We start from the raw sequence: 23,730 nt of genomic DNA on the forward strand, positions 1-23,730 counted from the left end.
AATCGAAGATGAGCTAAGCCCACCAGCATCAGGGGCTTATCTACAGCATTCTGTAATGCTGTAGATATGCCCCCGATGTATCCTGAAAGATGAGAGAAAGAGGTTAGATTACACTCACCGGGGCGGGCAGTCCAATCCGATGGGCGTCGCGGTCCGGGGCCTCCTATCTTCATAGGATGACGTCCTCTTCGTCCGCAGCATGAATACAAGAAGAGGACATCATCGTAAGAAGATGGGAGGCGCTGGACTGGACCACCCCTGGGTGAGTATAATCTAACCTCTTTTTCTCATCGTTCAGGATCAGGATACATCGGGGGCTTATCTACAGCATTCCAGAATGCTGTAGATAAGCCCTGATGCCGGTGGGCTTAGCTCATCTTCGATTTTGGGGGTGACAGGTTCCCTTTAAGTAGCTTCATCAGGTAGCCAACGGGAACAGCTTTCCAATAGTCTTGAAGGATTTCCCAGAGTTGCTGAACACTTGTTGACTGTTTTGCCTTCACTATTTTCAAGTCATCCAAAACCATATCAATTGGTTCACGGTTGGGTGTTTGTGGATGCCAGATCATCAGATGCAGCACTTCACTTCTCTCCTTCTTGATCACATAGACCCTACACAGCCTGAAGGTGTGTTTTGGATCATTGCCCTGTACCAACACAAATAATGGTCCCACTAAGTGCAACTCAGATGCATCTCATGTCGTTGCAGAACGTGGTGGAAGACATGCTAGGTAAGTATGCCTTGAATTTGGAATAAATCACCAATATTGACACTAGCAAATGCCCTCTCACCATCACACGTCCTCCTCCAAGATTCATGGTTAGCTCCACATGTAAAAAAAAAATCTCTATCACAAAAACATGGGTTGTTCCGAAAACTTGATTGCAGGGGAATGTCCTGTAGTTACCTTGAGTTGCGGTGATGCGCCCTCTGCTGGATGTCCTCATGAACTGGAGCCTTGGAAAAGTTCCCACGCTCGAGTTCATATGAGGACATCCAGCAGAGGGCGCCTTACCGTGACTCAAGGTAACTACAGGTCACCCTGCTTTCCATTCATTCCCCGGGGGTTTTACAGGCACGAGCACTGCTTTAGCAGAACTCCTGGCTGTAAAATGATTTAACCCCTTCAGATGGATTTACTTCGTGGGACTTGACCTGAGCGACGGAAGGTATGAGATATTGTTGTTTTTTTATTTTTCCTTTGTTACAGAACGAGGGTCTTCAGGGGGATTACCAGTATAATAAAATATTACAACACCCTGTGTCTTTATTTCATTAAAATTCTTTTAAATAATGTGTGTGTTTTATTAACCATTTCGTACTATTGGATTAATAATGGATAGGTGTCATAATTGACGCCTCTCCATTATTAATCTGGCTTAATGTCACTTTACAATAGCAAGGTGACATTAACCCTTCATTACCCCATATCCCACCGCTACACGGAAGTGGGAAGAGAGTGGCCAAGTGCCAGAATAGGCGCATCTTCCAGATGTGCCTTTTCTGGGGTGGCTGGGACAGATGTTTGAAGCCAGGGGGGGGCAATAACCATGGACCTTCTCTAGGCTATTAATATCTGTCCTAAATCACTGGCTTTACCACTCTGGCAGAGAAAATTGCGCGGGAGCCAACGCCAATTTTCTCCGCCATTTAACCCTTTATTTTACAAGCTACAGCGCCCAAATTTTGCACATGCACACTACTAACATTAGTAGTGTGGAATATGCAAAAAAAAAAAAAAGGGATATGAGATGGTTTACTGTATGTAAACCATGTCTCATATCCTGTCGGGTTTGGGAAGGAGAAATGAAAAGCCGGCAATTGAATTACCGGCTTTTCACATATCTTGCGCTGAATTAAATATAAATACAGTATATATATATATATATATATATATATACATACACATACATACTGTTTATATGTTTTAACAAACATTTAAGCACATAAATCCATTAGGCTACTTTCACACTAGCGTCGTTTGGCCTCCGTCGCAATGCGTCGTTTTGGAGAAAAAACGCATCCTGCAAAAGTGCTTGCAGGATGTTTTTTCTCCATTGACTTGCATTAGCGACGCATTGCCACACGTCGCATCCGTCGTGCGACGGATGCGTCGTGTTTTGGCGGACCGTCGGCACAAGAAAAGCTACTTGTTTTTTTTTTTTGCTAACTTTTTTTGTGCGTCGTGTCTGCCATTTCTGACCGCGCATGCGCGGCCAGAACTCCGCCCCCTCCTCCCCGCACCTCACAATGGGGCAGCGGATGCGTTGAAAAACAGCATCCGCTGCCCCCGTTGTGCGGCGCTTCCACAGCTAGCGTCGGTGCGCCGCAACGTCGCATAGCGACGTGCAGCGCACGACGCTAGTGTGAAAGTAGCCTTAGATGTCGGGTTTGCAAGCCTGCGAGAAAATATCGCAGTACGGATGCCATACGGATTACATACGGAGGATGCCCTACGCAAAATACGCTGACACACCCTGCCTACGGATGACATACGGATCACTATTTTGGGAACAGTTCTACGTATTACGGCCGTAATAAACAGACCGTATTTACATGAGTGTGACGACGGCCTAAAAGTGGGCACTTTGACGAATCCATGGCTTAACACAGTCTGGTTTGTTTCACAAGTGTTTCTTTACTTCTTGGTTCCATATGTGTTCTTTCGTGGTTTTACTACCTTTAGTATGAATCTATAATGTGCACAATTCAGTAAGAACAAGCAAAACTATTGCATTATCAGATGTGATCAAACTTTTCACCAGCAGTGCATTTAAGTACTGGTGGTCATTTGACTTGCGTTATTCTTGGTAGAATAAAAAAAAGACCTGAGGAAAAAACATTTTTCTTTTTTTTAACATTTGAGATTGTCAATATTTTCTATAGACAAAAATCTCTAGTCCAGTATTAACAAATTTAAAAAATCCAGTGAAAATTCTGCTGTATCCGAGTATCCCCTCCAATGCACACTGCGCTACTGATCCTGGAACAGTTTTTCTTTCTCTTCTGTGCCCCTCCAGTTCATAGTTATTGCCCTTGGCAATAAAGATGCAAACTTTCCCAACGACTGGGCATATGCCACAGAAATTCTCCGTGGGCGTTTTCAGTTTCTCCTAAGATACTAACAAATCAAAACATGACTGTACCCACAGATATCTTGTAGACTGTGAGCCCTCATGGGCAGGGTTCTCTCTCCTCCTGTACCAGTTGTGACTTTTACGATTACTGTACTCGTTTTTATTATGTATACCCACTTTCACATGTAAAGCGCCATGGAATAAATGGCGCTATATTAAATAAATAAATAATAATAATAATAATAATATACGCCCAGTTGGTTGAAGGTAAAATATGCATTTTTTTTATTGGGGTGGAGGGGCAATGGAAGGGCACAGAATAAAAACTGTTCAACAGGATGCCCAAGATAGATGCAAAAAATAAAGTAGGTGGAAGGTGCTGAGTGCCTAGTGAACAGTTTCTTGGTGCCGATATATTTTCATTATTGGTAAAGTAGACAGCGTTATTTAATATGCTAGGGCAGTTAAAGGAAACCAAACAGGATTTAACCAAAAGGAGGTGTTAGAAGAACTTTATCGGCCTAGTACAGTTTTTAACGATTCAGGTTTTATATCTAGACTCTAAGGGTATGTTTCCACTGTCAGGATGGCCGGCGGTATCGCCGCTCGGCGCTAAGCCCCGCCCCCTTTCTGGGACGCGATTATGCCGGATGTGTTAACTCTTCACATCCGGGATGATCGCTCTCTCCCATAGGGCCCTGTGATATGCCTTGCGGGGACGCTGCGTCCCCGCAAGGTGTACGGACATGCTGCGATCTGAAAAGACGCGCAGCATGTCCGGAGTCGCAGGGCCGCCGCGTGCGGGTTTCCACGCATAGTGGACACGGGATTTCCAAAAATCCCCTCCACTATGCTGGAACATCTGGACGCTGCTTGTTTGACGCTGCAGCTCTGCGCAGCGTCAAACAAGCAGCGTTTCCTGACCGTGGAAACATACCCTACATGTGCTTGAAAACTATTTTCATTCGTTTATGCCTGAGGATAGCCTACTAGTCAGCGAACTCTATGAACCACTGCTATACTTGGATTATTCCCACAGCAGCATGACTGACATTCGTGCGTGTGCAGGCTCCCTGCAGGGAGATGTCTGGTCCTGCAAATGCAAGCGTCAACGCTGATCTGATCACTATAGGCTCCAGGTAAAACAGACAAATAATTACTAATACACGTTACGTGACTTTATAGGATATTGCAAAACATCCCTTCTCTCCCACATCACTCATTGCCCTGCTGCTTTTGGCTAAAGTTAGCTTTTCCAGATTTCCTGCACATATGACAATTAGGAATGAGCAGTTGAAGTTCTGGTACCCGATTGTCTGTTACAATCCTCGAACTTTTACAGTTTATGTTGGCTCATCTCTAATGGCAATTAATACTGAGTCCTTTCGACTCCCTTTTCCTGCATTTGGACCACAAAGCAGGGGAAGTAGCTAAAAAGACGAGAGAACTAATGACATTAAAAAAAAAAAAGGTGTCCAGGTTAAGAAAAACTAATGGCCGCTTTCTTTCAGAAACCGTGCCATGCCTGATTATGCTCAGCCAAATTCATTTTAATTGGGCTAGGTTGCAATACCAGACACAACCCATGGTCATGGGTGGTGCAATTTCTGAAAAGCAGCCATGATTTTATGATAGTGATGAGCGAACGTGATTGGATAAGGTGTTATCTGAGCATGCTCAGGCGCTAACAGTGTCATCGGCGTGCTTGAATATGTTTGAGACCCCGTGGCTGCATGTCTCGTGACTGTTAGGGTATGTGCACACGTCAGAATTTCTAGCAGAAATTTTCCTGATAAAAACCCAGACATTTCTGCCAGAAATCCACATGCGTTTTTTTCGCGTTTTTTCATGCGTTTTTTCCAAAAAACGCACCACGTGCACAAAACATGCAGAATGCATTCTAAATGATAGGATGCATAATGTATGCGTTTTTAATGAGTTTTTATAGCGTTTTTATCGCGAAAAAACCTGAACGTGTGCACATACCCTTAGACAACCACAACACATGCAGGGATTGCATAACAGCCGTGAATAACAGCCGAGAGACATGCAGCCGTGGGGTCTCGAACATATTATTCGAGCACGCCGAAGACACTCAGTTAGCACCTGAGCATGCTCAAATAAGACTTTATCCAATCACGTTTGCTCATCCCTATTTTCTAATCTTGGACAACCCTTTTAATTTATTTGAAAAGCTCAAGCAAAATGATAGCTAGAGAAAGACGATTTTGTTGTGTGAGAGGGGGTCCATCATGTGGCCATATTTTGACTCCCCTTCCTTATTCCTCACTTAGTGCTGATGCACATAAGGTAGTTTAGTAAAATGAGCAAAACTTAGGCCAGACTAGTGTTGGTTGGAAAAGAGTTGGAAAACAAGGGCTCTGTACACCTCTCCATTGTGAGAACACATTTGGTGCATAGGCACAAGCCGCCCATTGGAGGGCAAGAGATTATCCATGTATCTTCTACAGGAGTTGATTCCGTCTGAATTCCTTCTTTTATTATATAGGCCCAAACTGCAGATTGCCATCTTTTGGCACTTAGGCCTAATGTATACCTTTAAGGAGAGGTAAGCCTGCTGTCTTAGGCAACTTAGGGTATGTTTCCACGGTCAGTAAACGCTGCGTGTTTGACGCTGCGCAGAGCTGCAGCGTGAAACACGCAGCGTCCAGATGTTCCAGCATAGTGGAGGGGATTTTATGAAATCCCGTCTCCACTATGCGTGGAAACCCGCATCAGTCTTCCCTGCGACTCCGGACATGCTGCGCGTCTTTTCAGAACGCAGCATGTCCGTACACCTTGCGGGGACGCAGCGTCCCCGCAAGGCATAACACAGAGCGCTATGGGAGAGAGCGATGATCCCGGATGTGTACAGTTAACACATCCGGCATCATCGCGTCCCAGAAAGGGGGCGGGGCTTAGCGCCGAGCGGCTTAGCCGCTCCAGCGATACCGCCGGCCATCCTGACCGTGGACACATACCCTTAGGGTATGTGTCCACGTTCAGGTTTGCTTCAGGCTTTGGTCAGGATTTTATGCAGGTAAAATCCTGACCAAAAATGCACCTGAGGTCACTGGCAGGTCACCTGCGGTGTTCCTGCGTGTTTTGCTCATTGTAGCAACATGCTGCGTTCTGAAAAAAACGCAACGCATGTGCGTTTTTGCGGGAAAAACGCATGCGTTTTTTAATGCACAGTGGAGACGGGATTTCATTAAATCCCCTCCACTATGCTGTAACATCTGGACGCTGAGTTTTTGACGCTGCGGCTCAACGCTGCGTCAAAAACGCAGCGTTTCCGGAACGTGGACACATACCCTTAAAGTGCATTTTTTCGATATAAAACGATGTAACTAACCGCTAAAAAACCTATCTTTGAGTTTTATATTAGACAGTTGTACTTTTGAAGCATCACATCAACCAGAACAGTAAGAGACAAAATAATCACGTGGTTTAAATTGGGACAATTTCAGGTTCGATAATTTGCATACGATAATAACAATACCCCGTAATGGTGACATCCCAACTAGTGATGAGCGAATATACTCGTTACTCGAGATATCTTTTTTTTTTTTTTAAATTATTTCCATTACAAATTATAATTACATAATAAAAAAAAAAATAAAAAAAAAAAAAATTAACAGCTATGTTAAGACAAATAATATTTACTCACAGTCCAGGTTTGCCAAATCTTTGCTACCTTTTTTCTCCTAGTGCGAGACTGAGACAACATTAATTCATATTTACAATTCACATTCAGCTTTTCGGTCAGCTCTTCTAGGGTTGGAGGAAAGGTCTCCTTCCATTTTCTAGCCAACAGTATCCGAGCCGCTATCAATATATGTGATATCAACCCTCTAATTTGTTTAGGAAATATTTCCAATCCAATATGTAAAATCGCCATTGAGGGAGTAATTTGTGCCATTACCCCCGTAATCTCCATAATCAGCTTCAGCACACCGCCCCAGAAGGATAAAAGCTTCGGGCACAAGTACCAGATATGTCTCTGGTTTCCTACTAATCCACATCCTCGCCAACACAAATGGGAGGATTGCGGATTAAATTTTGCAATTCTCTCTGGGCATAAATACCATCTCATTTGAGTTTTCTTTAATTGTTCCACGTGATTTATACAGGATGACACTCTCTTAACCTCCTTTATGCTATTTCCCCATAGTTCTAATTCTAATACCTCCCCTAACTCTAGTTCCCATTTTTTCATATAGGGCAGTTTAATCTCTTCCACTGGATTAACTAAAGCTCTATAAAACACCGATATTCCCTTTATAATTGGACCTAATGTTACTATAAGTTTACCCATCTTTCCCTCTCCCGTAGTACCAGAGTGTCTCGCTATTACAATTTTATTTAGAAAATTCCTAATTTGTAAATACTGATAAAAATATTTTCGTATTCCAGTATGTTTATTGGCCAATTGATCAAAAGGGATAACTCCAGTGATTTCCATTATGTCTGCTAAGGTTTGTATACCTGCCCCTCGCCATCGTTGGAGGTTTAAATAAGGAATATGGGGCTCAATGGCATATATTGATAATGTTTCACATGGTATCCCTGACAACGAGGGCAGTAACATTCTCCATAACCTAATTGCCGCCTGCATTGTTGGCAATAAGGGGGAGGTGGGTCCAGTTTGAATTAACTCTGTCTCTAGCGCCAGACGCGTGGAACCCCGTCTAGAATAAAATTTTTCTATCTGCATTCATCTGTGGTTTCCAGTCATATGCCACCATTCTTTTAAACCCACTAATATTGAGGCTCTATGATATGCCATTAGATCCGGAACTCCCATCCCCCCTGCTTCCATAGGTAGATATAGTAACGCCCTTGCTACACGTGGTTTCTTATATGCCCATATGTATTTACTAATAGTTGTAGATCACAAATATATTTTTTTGGTATATTTAGGGGGAGGGTTCTGAAATAATACAAGATCTTTGGTAAGGCTATCATTTTGAAAGCATTGATACGGGCTATCCACAAAGTGGTGATTTTATGCATATCTTCTAGTAAAATTTTAATTTGTGTATGTAGATTTGTAAAATTTACTTTTATTATCTGATCTGTAGTTGTCAACATTATCCCTAAGTATGGAATTCCATCTTTTAACCACTGAAATGAAAATAATTTCTTCATATCTTGTATGGACTCTATTGATATTGCCAACGGAAGAATTGATGATTTATTCAGATTTAATTTATAAAACGATATCTCACTGAATTCCTTCAGCTCCTCTAAGACTGTCGATAAGGACTGTTTGATGTTCACACAAGAGATAATAATATCATCCGCATAAAGACTTATTTTATGAGCTTCCTTTCCTACCATTACCCCTGAAATTAAAGGCGAAAGCCTAATCCTTTCCGCCAGTGGTTCCATACATAGGACAAAGATTATTGGGGACAGGGGGCAGCCCTGTCGCGTCCCGTTTGTTATAGAAAAAGGTTCCGATAGAGCACCCGCCGTCCACACCCTCGCCGAAGGGGCCGCATATATATAGCTAAAATAGCTGCGAGAATTGATCCTCCCAACCCAAATTTTTCCAGAACTGCCCGGACATAACCCCAGTGCACCCTGTCAAAGGCTTTCTCTGCGTCCAATGACAGGAATGCACTGGGGAGGCCAGACAGCTCCGCAATCCGAACTAGATCTAACATTCGGCGTATTCCATCTTTCGCCTCTCTACCCCTCACAAACCCTACCTGGTCTGGTGAGACCAGATCTGGAATGATCTGATTTAAACGTGAGGCTAACATTTTAGTAAAAATTTTTATATCGTTGTTCAAGAGAGCTATAGGTCTAAAATTTTCTGGGATTGTGGGTGTTTTGCTGGGTTTCGGTAAAGTAATAATGGTAGCCTCCAAATTAACTTTCTCGATTGACCCCTCATCCCTCCACCTCGAAAATATCCTCAACATAAAAGGAACCAACTCCTCCTGAAAAATTTGGTAATAATAATTAGGAAAACCATCCGGCCCAGGAGCGCTAGCCCTCTTAGATTGTTTTATGATCGAAATAATTTCTTCTTTTGTGAAGGGAGCATTCAAATAGCTTAATTGCTCATCTGAAATCTTAGGGAGATTCACGGATCCAAGATAATTTTTTATTCCCTGCATCGAGGGTTGTGGGATCCCCGGGTCACTCCCCAGATTATACAACTCTGTATAATATTTAACAAATTCTTCAGCTATTCCCATAGGATTTCTCACATAAGACCCATCTGACTTCAAAATATATTCAATCCTATTTTTTATCTCTCTTTTTTTTATTCTTCGAGCAAGGAGGGCCCCCCCTTTATCCCCAGCAGAATACCACTTCATTTTTAATTTACGCATGTTATGTGCATACGCGGACAGCATTGCGTCTCGTAATTTAAGCCTGATTGAAAATATTTCAGCAGTGATTGAAGGAGTAACCGCCTTCTTGTTAATAGATTCTAAGGTTTGCAATCTGCCCAGAAGATCTCTTTTCTCCTTCTCCTTTCCTTGTTTCAGAATAGAAGCTTGTTGTAATAACACCCCCCTTATAACCGCTTTATGTGCCATCCACAATGTTTCATCATTGATCTCCCCATTGTCATTTTGGTCAAAATATTCCCTTACTGCAGAACCTACTATAGAAAATACCCTTTCATTCAGGAGCATTTCCTCATTCATGCGCCACCTGAATATGGGCGCTTGTTGGTGAGACAATGAGATCTTAAGATATATAGGAGCATGATCCGACCATGTTATCAGACCAATCCTTGCTTCCATACTCCTTAATAAAATGTTATCATCTACCAGGAAATAATCTATTCTGCTATATGTGTGGTGTCGGTGGGAGAAAAAAGTATAATCTCTTTCTGATGCTTGAACATATCTCCAATAATCATGATAGTGAAATTCGAGTGCTAATGATCTCAACTCCCCTCGACTCCGCTCACCCCCTCGAGAACTGTCCAGCTCTCTACTCATAGGAAGATTAAAATCCCCACAAACTATTTTACCTCCTTTTCCAACTGCCTGTATTTTTTTAAATACCTTTCTAATGAATTTTCCTTGGCCCCTGTTCGGAGCATATATTGTCGCTAATGTATGAATTATCCCATTTAAAGTACAGGACACAATCAAAAATCTCCCTTCTGAATCTTCATATGTCTGTAACACTTCACATGCCACTGTATGTTTAATTATAATACAGACCCCACATTTTTTGGCCGTATTATTAGAAAACAAAAAATGTGGAAACTGGTCATGGCGAAATCTCCTATTATCTATTTCAAGCAGATGTGTCTCCTGTAAACAGATTATTTCTGCTTGTGATTTTAACACCTCTGACCAGACCATGCTCCTTTTACTAGGGGAATTCATGCCTTTAACATTTAATGACATTATTTTTATACTCATTACAACATATATATATCTTCTGCTATAAAGTCCTCCTCCTCCTTACCCTTTGAACTACTCCTATTAAATACACTAATATCTGTGATATCCAACGCATAAAACAAACAGATATCTCCGTCTCTTTCAGATCCAAACTGCAAAAAAAAAAAAAAAAAAAGGAAAAGAAAAAAAATAAAAATAAATAAATAAAATAAAAAATAAAAAAAATAATAATAAAAATATATATATATTTTTTTAAACAAAAAACAAAACCGACATACATTCAGAGCCCTATGGTTGATCACAAGTACCATAGGGGAGGCCCTGTACCTCGGGCAGCGGGCAGAGAAAAAAAAAACATCTGCCTTGTTGGGGTCTGGAAAACAAAATTGTCTCCAGTTAATGTCTCGAGGACCGGCCACGAGGCTACATTCTCGCCACTTTAGACTTAGACTTAAACTTTATTCCAGTCATTTACTACTTTCTTCCCTTTTTCCACTCTGGCAGGGGTATATGCAATTTTCCACCCCGCTAATTTCTCCTCAGCTGATTTAGGTGAGACGCAGGCCACTATATTACCTTCATATATTATATGGAGTTTCACAGGATTAAACCCCCATTTATATCTAATGCTAGCATCTCTCAAGGCTGCGCATACATGTGCATACTCTCTGCGCTTTGCCAATGTTGCTGCAGATAAGTCTGAATACACCTGTAACCCTTGAAATTCCGTAGGAAGTGTAAGGGGCTTTCTTGTCTGTTGTATGAATGCTTCCTTGGTGGGAAAACGCAACAATCTGGCCAAAGTGTCTCTAGGATATGTAGAATCCAGGTGTCTTGGAATCCTGTGAACCCTTTCAATAAGCAGTTCTGCAGGCGAGAAATCAGGTAGTACCACAGCCAAAAATCTTAACATAAAAGGGGCCAGCTGTTTATCTATTATGTCCTCCGGGATACCTCGCACTCTGATGTTCTGCCTTCTAGACCTGTCTTCTAAATCATTTAATTTGTCATGCACCTTAGACAACTCACTTTTTAGAGTCTCATTTTCGTCCACAAGGGCATTAATCGTTGTCGTATATTCCCCCATTTTAGACTCTATATGAGCTGTTCTGTCTCCCAGGGAATCCACATCTTTCCTCATTTCACTTAGCATCTCATACAAATCTTCTTTTAGTGATGCCCGGACTGTAGCTACAAACTCATTCATATCCCCTTTTGTAAGTGGGGCTGAGCTGCTGCTGCTACAACTACTGCTCTCATTGTGCTGGGATGGTGCAATACTTCTCCCATTTCTCCCCCCTCCTCCCTGCGGGGAGTGTGGTTCTCTGGGTGGAGTAGCTGGAATTACCTTTCCCCTTGCATGTACCGTCTGGCCTCCTGGATAGAAGTCCGGCAGTCTAGGAGGTGATGTTTGCTTACTCTTCCCGCGAGTCATCATGTAATTTGTAAATGATAAGCAGTGAACAAATTCCTTTGACAGGAACAGCCAGCATTCAGTACAGCTCCGTGAAAAGAGAAGCAGCTTGTAGTATCTCTATAGTATCTCTCAACACAGCTTCAGAAACGGGAAGCAACTATAACAAAAAGTCCTTGGCGGCTGAGAAACTCTATGAAGCCGGCATGAGCTGCTGACAGCCTCGTGGCTTGGAACCCTCACAGACTAGGTGTCGGTCACATTCAGCATCCGGTCACGCCCCCATTTTGCTGATGATGCTGTATGGCAGCTCGTTTTTTGCAGGACAAGATCGTTACTCGAGATATCTTGAGCACGCTCGGGGGTCCGAGTATTTTTTAGTGCTCGGAGATTTAGTTTTTATTGCCGCAGCTGAATGATTTACATCTGTTAGCCAGCATAAGTACATGTGGGGGTTGCCTGGTTGCTAGTTAATCCCCACATGTAATCAAGCTGGCTAAGAGATGTAAATCATTCACCTGCGGCACGAAAAACTAAATCTCCGAGCACTAAAAAAATACTTGGAGGACCCCCAAGCGTGCTCAAGAAATCTCGAGTAACGAGTATATTCGCTCATCACTAGTCCTAACGCTTTCTTACATTACACAGATAACTTACTGTTCCTACACCGCTAACCTCTCCAAATAATAACCTGTGCACAGCTCTTGCAGAAAACTTACATGTTTATGTTCCCTTTTAAACCTTCGTCTGAAGCAAACCTCACTCTATCCATCAAGGCGTCCTTTATGTAATTTTAGCCTCCAAGTACACAAAACAGAGTAATTCAGAGTTGAAGTATTCTCCCTTCATTTTAATCAAGCGCTTAAACGGTAACACACATTTTGTTAAAAGGGAACCTGTCAGGTCAAAAACAGCCACTATAGACTTATATATGCCGACTGTTAGAATAAAGCAAAGTCTTTTATGTGCTGTAGTGAATTTTCCCATGTTTTAAAAAGAACTTTTACTCTCCGGTTCGGCAAATGCAAATGAATGCCAGATGTTACTTAAAAGCCTACAGCAAAATTATTTCATAGTCTAACCAACACAGAGGAGGTTGAAAAAACGACTACGTTTAGGATCGGCATCTAACAGATATATCTTGCCATAAATGTTCGAGATCGGAGATAGAAATAAATTGATTCCAGCTGGAATCCCGCTGCAAATGTGCCACAAAAATGCTCCATAAAATGTACACAGCAATGTCGTTTTTGACATTGCTGTGCATTATGTACACGTTCTGCCATATATCATAGGCTTCGGAAACCCTGGAGAGGGTAAAAAAAGCGGCATGCTCATTCCTTATGTGGCTTGCATTTGAAAAACCACCCACTTTCTATACTAACTGTATAGAGTGAAAGCCACTGCAATAACGACGGTGAAGCAAGCTCAAGAAAATTATCACTGGCTGCGCCAGCATCTGACACAGCATACACATAGCCTCAGGCTGTATTAAACAATCGCCATCATGGAAACCTTCACAAGCATTTTTAAAGAGATATGCCTCCCTGATTCAATGACAAGCGTGGGAACAGGCAAGAAAAATAGTCCCATAAGACATTCAGTCCCAACTTTTACCATGCAAGTACATGACCTCCAGTTCTAAATCCAGAGGCATTAATATGGAGTTGGTTCCACGTTGCAGCTAAAACCGCTTCCATTCTTCTGGGAAGGCTTTCTACAAGATTTTGTAAGGGCTCTTTAGGAAGTTTTGCTCAATCATCCAGAAGAGCATTTGTGAGATCAGATGCCGATTTTTGATCTCTTTTGCGATGTCTTTTCTAGTTCATCCCAAAGACGTTGAATGGGGTTGATCAAGACTCTGTGGCCGGTCAAGTTATTCCACACCAAACTCCCCCAATCATGTATTCATTGATTTTGCTTGTGCTGGTATACCGAAGCATTAAGATTTCCCTTTACTGGAATGAAGGTGCCTAGGGCAACCCCTGAAAAACATTTTGTGCCCGACTGTGATATAGCAACTGTGAAAAAGTTTGGTAGAGGAAGTATAATGCAATTAGGTAGGTAACACTAAAGGTACCTTCACACTAAGCGACGCTGCAGCGATATCGACAACGATGCCGATCGCTGCAGCGTTGTTGTGTGGTCGCTGGAGATCTGTCACACAGACAGCCCTCCAGTGACCAACGATGCCGGTCCCCGGGTAACCAGGGTAAACATCGGGTTACTAAGCGCAGGGCCGCGCTTAGTAACCCGATGGTTACCAGTGTAAACGTTAAAAAAAAAACAGTACATACTTACATTCCGGTGTCCGTAACGTCCCCCGGCGTCTGCTTCCTGCACTGACTGTGAGTGCCAGCCCTAAGGCACAGCACAGCGGTGACGTCACCACTGTGCTCTGCTTTTACTTTACGGCCGGCACTCACAGTCAGTGCGGGAAGCAGACGCCGGGGGACGTTACGGACACCGGAATGTAAGTATGTGCTGTTTGTTTGTTTTTACATTTACAATGGTAACCAGGGTAAACATCGGGTTACTAAGCGTGGCCCTGCGCTTAGTAACCCGATATTTACCCTGGTTACCATTGTAAAACATTGCTGGCATCGTTGCTTTTGGTGTCAAACACGACGATACACGCCGATCTAACGACCAAATAAAGTTCTGAACTTTCAGCAACGACCAGCGATATCACAGCAGGATCCAGATCGCTGCTGCGTGTCAAACACAACGATATCGCTATCCAGGACGCTGCAACGTCACGGATCGCTATCGTTGCAAAGTCGTGTAGTGTGAAGGTACCTTAACTACTTCAACAAACTTTACTATGCAGTAAGGCAGATAAGGTTCTCCTGGCATTCAACAGACTCATCCATCAGATGCCAGATAGAGAAGAGTGATCAGTCATTGCACAGAATACATTTCCTCCAGAGGCTTTACACCACTCCATCCAATACTTAGCATTGTGCTTGGTGATATAAGGCTTGCATGTAGATCCTTGGACATGAAGCTCCAGATGCGCAGTGTTTGTGCTGATAATAGAAGAGTTCCACACAGCTTCTATTAGTAAGATAGGTGCTCACGTAGGATTCCACTCCAAACATAGTGAACATTATAGACTTGGAACTCCAGGGGCGGATGTGGAACTATGAATAAAATGTATTTTTTTGTAAACCACTAGTTCTGATGAAGGCCTAAGGACTGTCTGAAACGTCACTATATATGCAGAGGATTGCCTGTGCTGATGCCGGAGTAGGTTGTAACTCTGCAGTTATGAAGTCAGCAGAGCGTTGCTGACATTTATGCCCTCTGCTCCTCAGCACTCGGTGACCCCGCTCTGTAACTTTGTGTGGTCTACATTTCGTGGCCGAGTTGTTGCAGTTCCTTCCACTTTATAGTAATATCACGCTCAGGTAATAGTGGATTATTAAGGAGAGAAGAAATTTCATGACCAGATTTGTTACGACGATGACATTTACATGACTGCGCTGGTGTCAGTGAGCTCTTTAGAATAAGCCATTCTTCCACAAATGGTCGAAATGGCAGAGGGCATGGTCAGGGGTTGGGGGTTATACATTTGTGGCAATGGGACTGGAGGAAAAAACAGAATTCAATGATTAAAAACGTGTATCCCAATAGTTTTCTCCATATGGTTTACATAGATCTGTCTATTTATCTCAATTCCGTAGCAAAAAGAAGCAAAGAATAATTATTCCTTTTTGTAAGCTGAGCCATAAATTACATTAGGAATCAAAATCAGAGATTATCAGAAAATGTATTAAAATTATTGATGGGTTAAATCCGGATAGAACCCCGTTGTGCGTTGCTCAATAAAGAACATTGATTTCATCACATGGGAGCAAAGAAACGTACACCTTAGGGAACATGTTTATTGTGTTCGGGGGTAATACATTGGGTGCTCTCTGAGCTACAAAGGGATAAAGGAAATTCTTCAGTACAAACTGACAAAGGTTAAACAGTATTCACAACAGCGTGTACCACATAATTGGAAATATTTCTGGGTTTAATACAAATGACATTTTCTAGTAATCTACAGCTAACTTTAATAACGTCGTCATACAGATAATGAATTAGGCTAAAATGCACTATAATAATAATATTTGGTTTGGAACGGTATCCTTAGTACATCACAAAATACATTTTGATATCCCAAAGAAGCAAGACTTGCAAGTAGGCATTTTAACATGACTAATCTACAGCTACAAACTTCTACTCTTGATAGCATTTACCTTTTTTGGGGGGCAGTATAACCATATAGGATAAAAGCAGAGAGTAGAATCAGTTTAACATATACACAGAAGTCCGTATTGTAAAGGCTATAAAGATTCCTTGCATGTTGTACAGATGCCTTGTGCTTCTTCACGCTGTACAGTTTATGTAGCGTATCTCTTGGTCCACTGCCTGGCTATCCTGTCATGCTCTGCTCTGTTGGTCAAATACTGAGTGGCTATGCTTCCAACCAGGGGATCAGCTACAAAGAAGAAAAGAAAGAGGTTCCATCAGCAAGATACTTCACCATAATACATCCAATCTGTGCATACAACTCCAGCAAATGCAGCATCCTCAAAAGCACGGATAAACCATGAAGGGGCTGTAGATGCAAGTCCGTTTTGTGTCCTATAAATAAAATTTGTGTTCAGTCGTATTAATTGTTTGGAAGAAGTGACAACATAAGTTTTAAAGCAAAGTCTGATAAAACCAAGCTGCCCTAAGTAACCGTGGCGTAGCTCACGCATAGGCCTGCTCTCGTCAATGCTCCTTTCACACTGCGTTATTGCCCACATTCAGTGGTCCCGTTGGGTCTTGCATCCGAAACCCCCGCAAAACAGGATTCGGCGTATGCACAGACAAGACCATAGATTATAATGGTGCCAACAGTCAACGTGTGCTCTGAGGTGCATCAATTCCTGGTGTATATGCCTCCGGAGGTGGACACTCAGATATAGTAGACTGCATCTGGGTGTCTGTCTTCAGTAGGCAAAAGTAGGGACATGCTGCAGTTTTCAAAAAACATAGCAGTTTTCCATTTCAATCAGGAAAAAAAACCACAATGCGTGTGCATGAGATTTCCAAAATCTCACAGCATTTCCCGGTAATGTAAAACGCAGCTTTCAGTTTGCATAAAAAATGCAGCAAAAACACAACATGTGAATATAGCCTTAGGGTGAAGGAAATCAGTCACCTCTCTGATGAGTGTCTGAGGGGGGCTGTGATTGGTGCTGCCCAAAAAGTTGATAGTCCACAGATCAAAACCTCACTTTTACTTTATTAAATATTCAGGTTTATTAACATTTTGGATTGACCGACAGCTCTTTAGTTCTTCAATAATAAAATTAATCACCAAAAACACAATTTTCCTAACAATTGTGCACACAGCGGACTCTGGCTTAGATGTTCGATATCTCTACATTTTATGGCAGTTGTATTGGATGTTACATTACACTACAGCCTCCTGGGTGTTGTCTGTTCAATGACGTCTCTTTCTAGGCGATGGGGTAGGACGCTAGTGGAAACTTTCACTGTCAGCCTGCAGTAGATGTGAAGCTACCACTGTCTGGAGACCACTGCTAACTTGTCTATTCTGTGGCGGCCACAGGACTTCATGCAACCACTTCCACCATATATCTAGCCTTTGACGCAACTATTATTGGATTACTCCTACGATCTGTTGAATCGCCCCATTTCCTTCATATATCGGCTTACCAGGGTTGCAGTCTGTCAAGAGGGAACAAATAGATAGCAAAACTTTTGATATAGTCAATGCCGGACTCCAGTTATCTTTCAGAATATCCAAGCAGATGACTCCTTGGCTGTTGATATTACAGTGATAGATTCTGGTTCTGAAAGTGACCTAAAATTCAAGAAAAACAAGGGGGCATTAGGTGTAAACACAATGGATGTAATGATAAGACGCTGAGGACATAATACCTTACTTTTAAGTGTGTCACAGCTATGTGCTAATATTAATGATCAATCTTTATGAATTTGGACACAGTTGGAGAAAAAAAACTGAATATAGGTGGAAATGGGTTTGATGAAATCATCAGGTCATAAATAATAATGGAAATGTCCAATGTGATAAAACTTTATAGCTTTCATATATACTACGGTAATACAAAATTTAGAGATAAAGGGTTTCTTTATTGACTTTTGGTCCTGAATGGATCACGGTTACAAAAATCTCCGCTCTAGCTCTGGAAGACTCGGTCTCTGCTGCATTAGATGGATTAGCCATGGATTCAATCAAGTCCTGTGTAATGCTTAATTTTTCCTCTGGTCGTGCTGCAGGGAAGCTGAACACTTACTCCTAAGTTTCGGCACAGATCCCTAGGCTCCCTGCAGGAGGGATACTGTATGATCAGCTCTTTGACAGTGGACTCTAACAAAGAAGGGATTGTCTAAAGCAAAGAACCCGTTTAGGTCTGAACTGACAGAAAAAAAGTGAAATTGCTTCAATCCCTATTATTTTGCAGAAGACCAAACACAGATAATCAATTAGGAAATTCCTCTGATTATGAATGCTATGCAGCAGATTGGGAGGTTAACATGTCATTTTCAGGTTTATTCTCCAATTGTCAAACCTGCTAATGTTATTGCTCTCCTGCCCAATATGGTTTGCCCCTGCAATGTACCCAGATTCCCTCTTTCATTCATATAGTATTTAGGGGCTGATTTATCAAGAGTCAAAGAACAAGTAGATGGAGTAAGAAGCGAGAAACTAATTAAGATGCCCAACACTCGCCCATTAATGAGTTTGGTGCATCTTTCGGGGCTGATGTAATGTTATGGACCAGAGTCGATTCACACTATAAATTAAGCCACTTTCCATCCTAAATTATAGTGAATTTGTTGAAATGTGATTGGCAAAAGGTCCATTTAGCTTAGAATCGCCAAGTTAGAAGAGTGGTGGGTGACAGAGAAAACCACAAATGTTGCACATTTTTGAAGAACTTAAAGGGGTTTTCCCACAAACATTTTATTTAAAACACATCCAATTGTGGAAATTGTTATTATGCCAAGACCTATTGATTAAAATGATCTTTTGTTCAGGGGACAACTCCTTTAAGTGTGCAAAATCTACAACCTGGTTAATATTGCTGATTGCTGCTCTGCGTTTTCCTTACTTTTGCTTTGTTGGGATCGCTTAAACATTTCTATTTTTTCTCTAATTAAAAGGGAACTGGTCACCAGGTTTTACCCATGTAACGTAGGGCCAGCACTTGTACTCCTCCTGTTAAGGGCATTCTAGAATGTTGTATATGTCCCCAATGTGCTCTGCATAACATAAAATAGCTTGCGTTTTACTCACCCATGGGGTGGCCCAGTCTGATGGGCGTTACTAAATGTGATCCAGCACCTCCTCTCTTCTTGCGATCGCCAACCTCCTTCCTGCTTCATGTTAATAATGAGTCCTACATCATCCACACCATGTCCCCCCATTGTGCTTCTGCACAGGCGTACTTCTCTCTGCCCAGCAGAGAGCAGAGCAAAAATATGCATGTGCGGGGAAAAGAACAAAGAGTGCCGGTGCATGCAAAATACTTTGCTCAACCCTCAGCAGAGCAAAGAGAAGTACAACTACGCAGGAGCACGATGGGGAACATGGTATGGATGACATAGGACACATTATCCACATGAAGCAAGATGGAGGACGGTGATCACAAGAAGAGAGAAAGCGCTAGATCAAGACCTGTGATGACCACAGGAGTAGATTGCACCATAGGGGAGTAAAATAACAGCCATTTTTTTGTGTTATATTATGTAGAGCACATTGGGGACTTATATACAGCATTTTAGAATGCTGTATATGAGGGCGTACAGGATCTGACCCTACTTTGTATGGGGAAAACCTGGTGATAGGTTCCCTTTAAAGGGTTGTCTCTCCTTTCACCATGTTCCATAAGAGCATGTGGACAAAGAGGGGTGTCCCCTATTGGAGACCACTTTCTATGGATTAAAAGTTTGAGAGCCGTTTAGGTTCCCTCTGGAAAATTGGGCCTGTCCGAGCATTACATGGAGGTCTACTTATCTGAACATTTTCCATACAATACTACATTTTCCCTGCAGTGACTAAAATTGATCACTTAGGTTTTCAAAAGCTGGATCCAAAACAAAATCATTATAAATGGACCCCAACCACATGAGCCTAATCCAACATTTGCTATATATATGCATATAACAGAAATACATGTATTAAAAGTTAACATATAATACTATTTCTCTTATTTAACTTCTGGAAAATAAAAATTTCAGCCAAACATATTATGGAAAGGAAAAAAGGTCCCGTGGCTCCTCGTACTATAATGTGTCTATAACACTTGTTAGATGATATTTTGGACATCACAATTTAAAGCTTTATGAGCAGATACTGGCAAAATATCTATTGGATAAGAATTCAGTATTAACATTACCTAATCCCTGGTTTCTCTTTATAAAATAATAATACTTTTTGTGCGCGTTCCAAAAGAGAGCACGGCTTCATAGATTATGGCTGAGCTCACTTATGGCAGTCATTTCTTTAAAAACAGAGAAGTAGAGTATTTTATTTCTGTCTGTCCTAGATGTAAAACGTCTGCTCGGGTCTTGCAATTTTATATTTGTCTCCTCCGAGTCAGATTTAGTATTGCTGTCAATAGTCCGGTTACAGTCTCACGCCTCCACGTTACTGATCTGCTGGGACATGCAGAAGTCTGCACTAGTCAAACTTCTGGCCAAGTCACTGAAATGAGTGTCTCAAATATAAGCAACACAGCGATAGATGGCCTCATGCTTTAATTAAAGGAGGTGGCATCCAAAACGGTGTCACTGCACAGCACAAGCTCCAAGAGATGACACCAGTCTCCAGAAATACTGGACCAGCTCGATTTTATAGAAAGTGACAACATGGTTTCTCGGAAGAGCTCGATTTACCTTTGGTGGCTTGAATGGATAATCGGATGAAAAAGTGATATCCAAAAAAAATACTCCTCCTTCATAAACTGATCCAGGTGGTCCCAGAATAGTCGACCTCCACTCGTATATGTTGTCACCCTTTGGGCCAGCACTAGAAACAGGAAAATAAAGGAATTTAATATAGTAATCACCACAAACAATGGTAAAAACTGGATATATTAAAATGTAATTTAACTGGACCAGTAAAAGAAAACCTGACCAATTTTTATATTTCCTGATATGTTAAAAAAAAGTTCAGCAAAATAATTGAAAGTGGCTAGGAATCATAAGGACCATGTCAAGAAACCGAGAAAGAGTGGTTTAGGTTAACCGCTTCCCAACCACCGACTTTAAAGAAACCAGGGCTGTGGAGTCTGTAAGCAAAACCTCCCCGACTGCTCAATTTCCCTGACTCTGACTCCACAGCACCGGTCACTACTGAGCACGTACATAAAGTGCAGCACAGATTCATCTCACCCACGACTCCACAGCACTGGTCACTACTGAGCACGTACATAAAGTGCAGCACAGATTCATCTCAACTAAAAGCCCAGATCCTTACATCAGGAACAGAACAGACATTTATAGGACATTTCATAACTTTCCCAAATTCTGAAAACATTTACAGCACATTCATCATTGTACTACTGTACCCAATTTATTATATATTTTAGGAGTCGGGCCATTTTATACCAACTCCACGACTCCGAAGCCCTGAAATAAACATTGGAGGTTGCTTGGCTTAGTGCAGCGCCAACGTTTGATTATGGTTGGCGATCTTGCAGCGCTCAGGACCCTCACACACCTCCAAGCGCTGGGATTTTGATGCAGAACGCTAGCTCTGCACCAGCGACATTATCAAGACCCGATTGTTTCAGATCCAGATAAGGTTAACCCTGTTTTATCTTCTTGATGCCACCATAAATAACGACTGTGGCATTTAGAAGATTGTGAGAGAATGGGCTCCTTCTCTCACCCCTGCGGCAAGGGTGACATGATTAAGTGAGAGCCGAGGGTTGCCAGTAAATACTTAAGTTTATGTAAAAACAAAAAAGTACACACATTTCATATCACCGCATCCAGAACAACCCAATCTATTAAACTGTCACATTGGTTAACCCCTACAGTGAACGCCGTAAAAACGTTAATAAAAGCATGCCAAATAAACCATGCTTTTTCATCATACCACCCAAAAAAAGTGGAATAACACGCGATCAAAGTGTCAAATGTAAATAAAACCTCTTTTGAAAATTAAAAACTTGGAGCCAAACCAACATTTTAGTGGAACAAAATTGTAACTTTTAATTTATTCACCCCAATGTTATACAATTCTGTGAATCGCTTGAGGGTTAAAAATGCTCACTACACCCCTAGCTGAATTCCTCATGAAGTGTAGTTTCCAAAATGGCGTCACTTGTGGGGGGGTTTCTGCTGTTTTGGCTTGTCAGGGGCTATTCAAATGTGACATGGCATCCACAATCTATTCCAACCAATAAAATGGTGTTCTTTTCCTTCAGAGTCACATGCCGTGCACCCAAACAGTATTTTTTATTTATTTTTTTTTACCACATATGGGGTATCGGCGTACTCCGGAACAATTGCACAACAGATTTTACGGTCTTTTTGTTCAGTTACCCTTGTGAAAATTAAAAATTTGGGGTTAAAAGCAACATTTTGGTTGGAAAATTTGATTTTTTTTTATTTTCACTGCTCAATGTTATAAATTTCTGTGAAGCACCGGGGGGTTCAAGGTGCTCACCACACATCTAGATAAATTCCTTGAGGGGTGTAGTTTCCAAAATGTGGTCCCTTATGGTGGTGGAGGGTTCCACTGTTTAGGCAATCTATTCTAGCTAATTTTGCATTTCAAAAGTTAAATGCCGTTCCTTCCTTTCCTAGCCCTGCCATGCACCCAAGCAGTAGTTTTCTTCCACATATAGCGTATTTGCATATTCGGGAGAAATTGGGACAAAAAAATTGTAAGGTCCATTTTCCTCCTGTTACTCTTGTGAAAATGCAAAATTTGGGGCTAAATTAACATTTGTGTGCGAAAGAGTTAAATTTGTATTATTTTCTTTCACATTTAATTCCTGTGAAGCACCTGAAGGGTTAATAAACTTCCTGAATGTGCTTTTGAGCACTTTGAGGGACAATGTTTAAAATCCTGTCACTCTTGGGCATTTTTTATTACAAAAAAATGGTCCCTAAAAAAATTGATTTTGTAAATTTTGTTGAAAAAATTAGAAATTGCTGATCAACTTTTTACCCTTCAAACTTCCTAACACAATAAAAATTGTTTCAAAAATGATGCTGATGTAAAGTAGTCATGTGGGAAATGTTATTTATTAACTATTTAGTGTAATATACCGTAAAACTCTGGTTTAAGGACATAAATATAAAAATTTTGAAAATTGCAACATTTTCACACAAATGAAAAACATATTGACCTAAATTTATCACTAACATGAAGTACAATATGTCACGAGAAAAAAAATTCAAAATCCGTGGAAACTTTGAAGCATTCCAAAGTTATTACCTCAAAGTGATACTGGTCAGTATTGAAAAAATTTACCTGGTCAGAAGTCAGGAAGGTGAAAACATGGTCAATACGAAAGGGTTAAAAGGGAAGATCGGTCTTATGATAAAAGTCTGCAGTCAACTCTGTGTGACTCTATACAGTATTCTAAAACCTGACAGTGTGTGGCACACATACTGTACGGATTCACTGATATTGCCAGTGAAAGCAGGTGGTCGCGTAAGCACAAGTCTACGATTTGCATATACGAAGTCACATTCTGACTAGACGTGCTCTGCCACACACGTCTATTTGAAATGTGGCTGGAATTATGTAAATCGTATACTTGCAGCAACATGAACACCCGCTCTCACCAGAGATACTGGTGA

At 41.5% G+C, this 23,730-nt stretch overlaps 1 protein-coding gene across 1 annotated transcript in view; it reads right to left on the reverse strand.

Moving 5' to 3' along the window:
• Window positions 1-15,750: 15,750 nt before the first annotated feature.
• The window catches only part of UBE2E3 (ubiquitin conjugating enzyme E2 E3), a 60,925-nt gene continuing 52,945 nt past the window's right edge, over window positions 15,751-23,730 (reverse strand). Inside the window, exons 4-6 of the mRNA XM_077272597.1 lie at window positions 20,806-20,938; window positions 17,599-17,746; window positions 15,751-16,366 (exon numbers count right to left, since the gene is read on the reverse strand). Of these exons, the coding sequence (XP_077128712.1) occupies window positions 16,269-16,366; window positions 17,599-17,746; window positions 20,806-20,938 (379 nt within the window). The 3' untranslated portion in view covers window positions 15,751-16,268. The remainder of the gene's footprint in view (window positions 16,367-17,598; window positions 17,747-20,805; window positions 20,939-23,730) is intronic.

Source organism: Ranitomeya variabilis, chromosome 7, assembly GCF_051348905.1.
Source record: "Ranitomeya variabilis isolate aRanVar5 chromosome 7, aRanVar5.hap1, whole genome shotgun sequence".
NCBI lineage: Eukaryota > Metazoa > Chordata > Amphibia > Anura > Dendrobatidae > Ranitomeya > Ranitomeya variabilis.